This window comes from Chinchilla lanigera, unplaced genomic scaffold (assembly GCF_000276665.1).
Source record: "Chinchilla lanigera isolate Chin_1 unplaced genomic scaffold, ChiLan1.0 scaffold00072, whole genome shotgun sequence".
Taxonomy (NCBI): domain Eukaryota; kingdom Metazoa; phylum Chordata; class Mammalia; order Rodentia; family Chinchillidae; genus Chinchilla; species Chinchilla lanigera.
Window position 1 is genome coordinate 526,149 of NW_004955473.1, and position 7,439 is coordinate 533,587.

General features: G+C 36.5%; 1 protein-coding gene across 2 annotated transcripts in view; it reads right to left on the bottom strand.

The window, feature by feature from the left end:
- Positions 1 to 856: 856 nt before the first annotated feature.
- The window catches only part of Phf6 (PHD finger protein 6), a 59,585-nt gene continuing 53,002 nt past the window's right edge, over positions 857 to 7,439 (bottom strand). Inside the window, exons 10-11 of one of the 2 annotated variants that reach the window (XM_005401199.2) lie at positions 4,280 to 4,406; positions 857 to 3,958 (exon numbers count right to left, since the gene is read on the bottom strand). In XM_005401199.2, coding sequence (XP_005401256.1) covers positions 4,280 to 4,406 — 127 coding nt within the window. In that variant the 3' untranslated portion in view covers positions 857 to 3,958. Of the gene's footprint in view, positions 4,407 to 7,439 lie in introns of both variants that reach the window. The other variant, XM_013523061.1, reaches the window with a different exon arrangement.

Sequence of the window (7,439 nt, forward strand, 5' to 3'; positions counted from 1 at the left end):
GTACTAGGCACTACTCGGTAGAATTTGTGGTGAAAGCAAACCATCTATGTTCCTACATGGATCAGAACCTATTACTTGATATTCTCTTCACCTCTGAGAAAGAATGTGGATTAGGAATTGTGTGTAGAATGAACGCATTCCACTAAGTAAAGTTTCTTTTGTGGTATTCGGGCTTGCGTTCAGGGCCTTTGCACCAAGCTCCATCCCCAGCCCTTCTTTTTATATTTTTATTCTGAGGCTCTCACTTCATCGCTAAGTAGTCTGGGCTGAGCTTGAACTTGCAATCCTATTGGCTCAGCTTCCCTGACTGTTGAGATTATAGTCTTGCGTCACCATGCCCAGCTCACTAATTAAAATTTTGATTTTTGTCCTGGATATGATAAACTTCAATATAGGAACACTGTACCAGCAGCAAGCTCTCCGTGTAACGGGAGTAAATGCTAAGTGCATGAAATGGAATCCTTTTATGACGTATTAATCCTTCAAGTCTGTTTTCTATCAGATAAACTGCACAAGGAGTTTTGGTGTGTTGATTTTCAAAATCACTTTCTAACTAGGTTCTAGAAGACCTGATTTAAGCGGTAGATATCTGAACCATGTACTGGAAAAACCAAGAGGTAATGCAATTCTACTGTATGTAAAACACTGCCACTTATTGCCATAATAAACAGTTTAGTATTGTGAAACTCTGAACTAAAGTCAAATTCACTTTTCTCTCTCATACTTGTTTATTTCCACAAATTCTTAAATAAACTAGGCATTTCACCTTGGAATAAAGTAAGACTAAAAGGAATATAATACTATTGGTATATTCAAATAAACGTCATTATATTTTCACAAAAAAGACATACAAACATGAAAGTCATAACTCATTTATTGAATGAATTGTATATGCAAGAATACCAATAAAAGGAAACTAATACTACAAACTACAATTTTGAAAATAAAGCCAATATAACAAGAACAAAATATACATAACATGAGAGGAATGTTTGATTTTTGACCCATGACGCATTCCTTATCTTTACAATTATTCTAAATGTCTGTTAAAACAAACTATACCTTGGTCTAACCTCAGTGCTTTTTAAAAAAGCAACAACACTCTAAAACACTTTTTCCTTTGCTTTGAGATATTTGAGATTCACACATTTGTTCAAGTACATAGATTCTGATTCAATAGTAGATCAACAGATCTTATTATTCTCTTAGTATCTTGAGTAGCATGTCATTCAGAGCAAGTACTATCTGAAATTCTAAAGTTGCTGATCCTTGAAATAAAATTCATATCAGTTGTGGGTTTTTAATAAATTGAGATGAATGTAAAAATCCCCCCCTCCTCCCCCCAGGAACAAAGAGTTCTTATTAAAGTATAGAAACTCAAGTCTATCTTTCTACTCTAAAGAACATTTCTAACATTTCTGGTAAGGCAATAAATGCTCCAGAATAATCTTCAATATATGCTTGCAAAGATTACACTGTTTAATATCAATAACACCAACAACGACAACAAAACAAAAAAGAAAAAAACGAAAGAAAGAAAAGACACTTCAAAATTTTAGGCTAAAATATGCATAAAAGACAGTAATGGCAGTATTTTTTGGAAATGATGTAAATGTCATATACTTATCAAATAATGTCATGCTTAGTAAAACTACAGTTAAGGATTTAAGAGTTGTACAGTAAATACACTGCTGAGGTTCATTTATCTAAATATTAATACCACAATGTAATCACTACCCAGAAGATGACGATGCTACTTGGGAACATAAGTACTGTACAATTTTTACATTGTAAGGCACTTTTACTCAGCATGTGATGAGAAATGGATAATCAAAAATATTGTAGGTTTACAACCAAAGATGATTTTTCATGTGACTTCAATTCATACTTCAATTAATGAAAGATTACTCAGCCAATCACACCACAGTGAAAAAAACAGGTAGTCAGCCACTTATCTAGCCAACCAAAGGTAAAGTGCTATTCTGGTTGCTAGTGGCAGGGAAAGAGCTGAAGAAACCCATACAAAGTCATGTATTTTACTACACAACAAATCCATCAACTGACAGCTGCAGTATTTGAAGTCCATTATGTAATTATTGACTGGCCATGATTACCCCTGGCACCTTCCATTTTTCCTAAAAAAGAATCGTTACAGTAGTTGTCCAAAAATGAAGGAGCTGTTTCTCCATGGGTAAGTTCTATGGCACACAATGTAAGAATGACCTAGACACAGTGATTTAAAGATTTAAGAAATAATGGTTTTCAAGCTGTTGTAAAGAAATAAAGTACAGATCCTTTGGAAAAAGTCACATAGCTTGGTAAACAAACATTTAGATCTGTCCTTGCACTTCAAGTCATGAATTTTGAAAATTAATCACATACACATGATGGCATATTGAAAGCAAAACGAGAAGACACAGAGGGCAATCCACTACTAAAGACAGTTTCCTTCTAAAAATAACAATAAAGATGGTTAAAATAAAGCAAGCATTTAGTCCCTTGATTGAAGTAAATGTGTGAATCCACACTTGATGAACGTGCTCTTAAGGGACTAGCAGTTAAAAAATTCAGTTACTAAGCACAGTGTAATTTTCCACCTGTTACATTTAAAAATGCTGTTCTATCAGCTGCAGAATATCTCAATGTACAGTCAAGTTAACATGATTCTTTATTTCCAACTTTGCGTTATTGTGATAGGTTAACTAATAATTCAGAAATCAGAATCCCTATCCTGGGTATTGAGGTGCTATGGTAGTATTAGGCAGACCACAATGAAAGCTTTTTGGTTTTGCCATAAAGAAACATATAAATGTGCTTCAGCAGTAAGTGGAAGAAAACGTCACTAGCAAGACATGCCAGTGTAAAAATCCTTTCTAAATAGCTGGGTTCTTCGGCTTTCAGAAACAATTCTGATGATCAATATAACAACACCAAGCCCTACCAGGAAAAAAGCAGGGCACAAAAGCCTATTTAATAGATAACCAAACAATGACGGAAAACATTAAAAATATTAAATAAGTTTCTAAAATAGTGGTCACAAAATTAAAAATAAATACTGTTTTATGCAAAGGCTGTTTTTTACTTCTACAGCACATGAGACCTCCTTAGACACTTTGGGCCAATATGTGAAGTGTTCCACACAACAGGGCACTTGAGAGGAACGGGTTTCGGATGTGGTGTCTAAAGTTCTTAGCAGGCGGTAACCCCTTAAATCTGGAAGAGGTTTAATTTGCTGTTGCCAAACGTTAGTTTAAACTCGAAAGGATTCGATCATTTTGCCAGAAGCTCTTTGTATAGCATGGAAAGAGAAGAAGCGTATTGTCATGAGAATTTTGGCATAAGCACTGGAGCTCACAGCTCGTAACTGCCAGCCGCCCAGGTCCATGCTGGTCAGTGAGAACAACTCTGACAGGAACCAAATGAAAAGCTTCAGCACACTTCTTGGAAGAGACTTTTAGCATGTGCTTTCAAAGCTAAGATAAAAAGAAGGTTCTCTTCATTTCTAGCCTCCATTACTTGAGTGTGAAAAGAAATCCACAAATTACCATGTGTTGCCACCAGTGGCATGTTTGCATTGTAAAGTAAAATTTGCTTACGTTTCCCTTGAGCATGATCCACTAAACGAACTTAAACACTCTAAACAGTAGAACTTTGTTCAGTCCAGGAATATAGCTTACTTCATTTCAATGTCTGCTTTAACTGTTGACACTATACACAGGGTTAATAGTGTTGCAACTGCTTCCCAGAAACTGCAAACTACAGCTACGAAATATCGACACGTCAAACTCAGCCGTCTAGAGAAGACTCATAAAACAAACAATATGTTTTTAGGCAGTTCAATGAAGGATCTAAGAGTTGGGCAGTAAAAAGTTACAAACCCTTTTAGAAAACAGTGAAAAAAGAATAGTAGTTATGGATGTCTTATTCATTCCCAGTTTTCTAACTTTGTCCCATGAACCTGTTTAAAAGATGATAAGAAAATGTAAAATATGATGTTTGAGGGGAATACAATCAACATAATGTTATTGAGGAGTGAGAATATCTTGATTGGACATTGTAACTACATTTACTGATAAAGGAGACAGTTTGTTTTTATGGTTACAAAACTGGCTAGTTAAAAAAAATACACAAGCCTATATAATCCTCAGCATTTTGGTAACATGCTCTTAACTAAACATATTAGGGTTAAAAAAATCTTACTGCATACTACTACTTCATTATGTCTTTATCAGTAGGTATTATGTCCTGCCAACAGATCCCATATAATTAACATCCATACCTAGTTTCCGTTAAGTTGCTGCTGAGTTTGTTGCTGATCAATTTCTACTTTTCCTCGGCTTTTACTCTCTCGTTCCTCATCTTCTTCATCTCTCTCATCGTTTCCACTATGGTTTTTACAATATAGTCTACAATGATGAAAGATATTGTCATTGTTGATAAGAACACCTCTATGTTATCATTAGCAGATGAGGCTGGTGCCCATATAAAATATGGGTTTCCTCACTCACATTTAAAAACACCCCAAGAGCCGGGTATGGTGGTGCATGCCTGTAATCCCAGCACTTGGGAGGCTGAGGCACGAGGATCATTGCGAGTTCGAGACCAGCCTGGGCTACAAAGTGAGCTCAAGGCCAGCCTGAACTGCATAGCGTGACCCTTCCTCAAAAAATAAAAAATAAAATAAAAACACTCCAAAATTAATTACAGTTCCATTTCTATCTAAAAGATAGGACAGCATACTGTTACTGGGATTACAAAAGTTCATCTGGAATGAAACCTCTAGTTAAGGACAGCAGTTATCATAAAGCCAATTCCTCATTTTCCCCAATAAGATTAAAGCAAGGTTTTTGGCCAACTAAAAATACCACTTTTTGGTGTGATAAAATAATACAATTCTATAAATTCACTTTATATACATAATTTACAATCACATTTCAATAAACAGCCTATATATACTGCTACTTGCGGTTTACAAAATGTGAAAGAATTTTACTCAAACTCTCCAAATCTCCTTTCACTGTTAGTGTTCTGGCCCTCTCTAGAATACCTTCCTTCATGAATCACCCACATTTCCCCTAATTGTATTTGCTTCTGCCTCTGTCAATCTGGACTGGTCCCTCCAACTTCTCTTTGTCTCTTGACACTGACTTTTGGATGGGGCCAAGCCAGACAGCTTACCAAATGTACCACACTGTGGATTTTCTAGTACTGTTTTCTCTCCTTCTTCCGTATAAACTGAGAATAAGGCTTCAGGGCTTGGTTAGCTTTAGGTTCAACTTGCATGTAAGTTCAAACAGCCCCATTATGAGTGAGCCTATGCTTGATCAATCGGTTAAGGTGGTGGTGATGGCTGGATTTCTCCACTGTAAAGGGAGTCTTTCTCCTTTAAAACTAGAAAGTGATTCCTGGAGTGAGTCATTGGCAACATACTTTTCCAACAACCTTTTACTGGGGTATATATGCTGTATTTTTGAACTTCATTATGTTTTTAATAAAAGTAATAATGTAGGTGGTTTGGGATAATCAGAAATAGATGGGCTGATCTGAACTCAATGTTGGGTCAACTATACACAGGATGATGGAACACTTACAAAATGTTCACTGTCTGCCCTCTTGTGGTCTATCCGTAGTGGATAGAAGACTATACAGGAATTCACATGTCACAAATAGATGGCGTAAACTAGGTATAACATTTGAGAAGAATAAAGGGCGAGACTGGGGTTGGGGGTACAACAGTAACAACTGACTTCAATCTACTTTTGCTCATTATTTTAGAGACTTAAAACATTTTCATTAGCTTTCAAAGAGCTATGGAGAATTTGTATTTTTTAAATGTTCCACATTGGGAACTACCTTTAAAAAAAACCTCATGATTTTAAATATCAAGAAATTCCTATACAGTGTCACCTATGAAGCATCTTCTCAAATATATAACCTGAATCAAATCAAACTTTTGAACCAACTTATAGTTTACACAAAATATGGGGAGAGTGTTAAAGATACAAGATAAATGGCATCACAAAATAGCAACAGACGAGTCTAGAATATGAGACTTCAGAACAACTTACTGGGATGCTTCAGGTAGGAGGAGAAAGTCAGGAGTGGGGTGGGCCTGGTTCCATTTTAAGACAGACATAAGAAATGGTAAATACACTGGCAGGGTCTCCTACATATTCAGATTTGAATATATCAAGTCTAAAAAGGCATCTGCGAGACAACTGAGGAAACGCAGAAATGGACTGGGTAGGAGATGATGTTAAGAAATAAGTGTTCGTATTGTAACATGTGATAATGAATGGGATAGTGATTATGTAAAAAACACCTAATTTTTAGGGGGTGGCACTGGGGATTGAACCCTAGACCTTCACTGAGCTACAACCCTGGCCCTTTTAAAAATTTTTCTTTTTTATTTTGAGACAGGGTCTTGCTACATCGGTGAGTCACCCTGGCAGGGCCTGAACTTGGGATCCTCCTGTGTCAGGCTCCCAGAGTGCCGGGATTACAGGTGTATGCCACAATACCCTGAAAAGCAAATCCATGTTTCTAAGAGATGCATATTCAAGTACACAGGGACAAAATGATGAGAGATTTTGCTCTAACGTACTTTTGGGGTAAAAACACGATACATGAGACAACTGTGGCAATCACTAAGTAAATGGAACAGGGAATGATGTTATACTACTCTATTTTTGTATATATTTGGAAATCTTTTTAATCAAAAGTTTCATCTAAAAGGACAAGTCCTTTGTTGTCAGAACAAATTTTCATCTTTTTATGAAATTTTCCCTTACGGTTGCTTACATACCCTTCATTTGTCTAGGCCCCAAGGTCATAGGAATCAACTGAGCAAACAAGAACACTATAAGAAACTCACATTTTATGGTGGGAGACTGACATTTTAGAAATTTATATTAAATAATTTTAAATTCAGTAAAGACAAAAATAAAATTCATTATATATTTTGCTTGTCCCCTTTCAAATATGATTAAGTCAAGATCTCAAAATGGCTGGTAAGGAAGGGAAGTCATATTCAGAAGACAGGGAAGCCATTGCATTCAGAAATATCCCTCCTTGTGTTTGCTCTTATTTGTTGGTTCCTCCCTTCCCAAATTATTTGCACATAAATTCTCAATTGAATTCAATGGTCTCTATCTGCAGCCACATTCAAAGCAGATTTAAGAAATATATTTCTGAAGCTGGGCATGGTGGCGCACACCTGTAATCCCAGTATTTGGGAAGCTGAGGCAGGAGGATCGTTTTAAGGTTGAGACCAGCCTGGGCTACAAAGTGAGCTCAAAGCCATCCTGAACTGCACAGTGAAACCCTTTCTCAAAAAGACAAAAGAGGGGCTGGGGATTTAGCTCAGCAGCAAAAGCGCCTGCCTGGCAAGCGCAAGGTCGTGAGTTCGGTTCCCAGTACCAGAGAAAAAACCAAAAAAA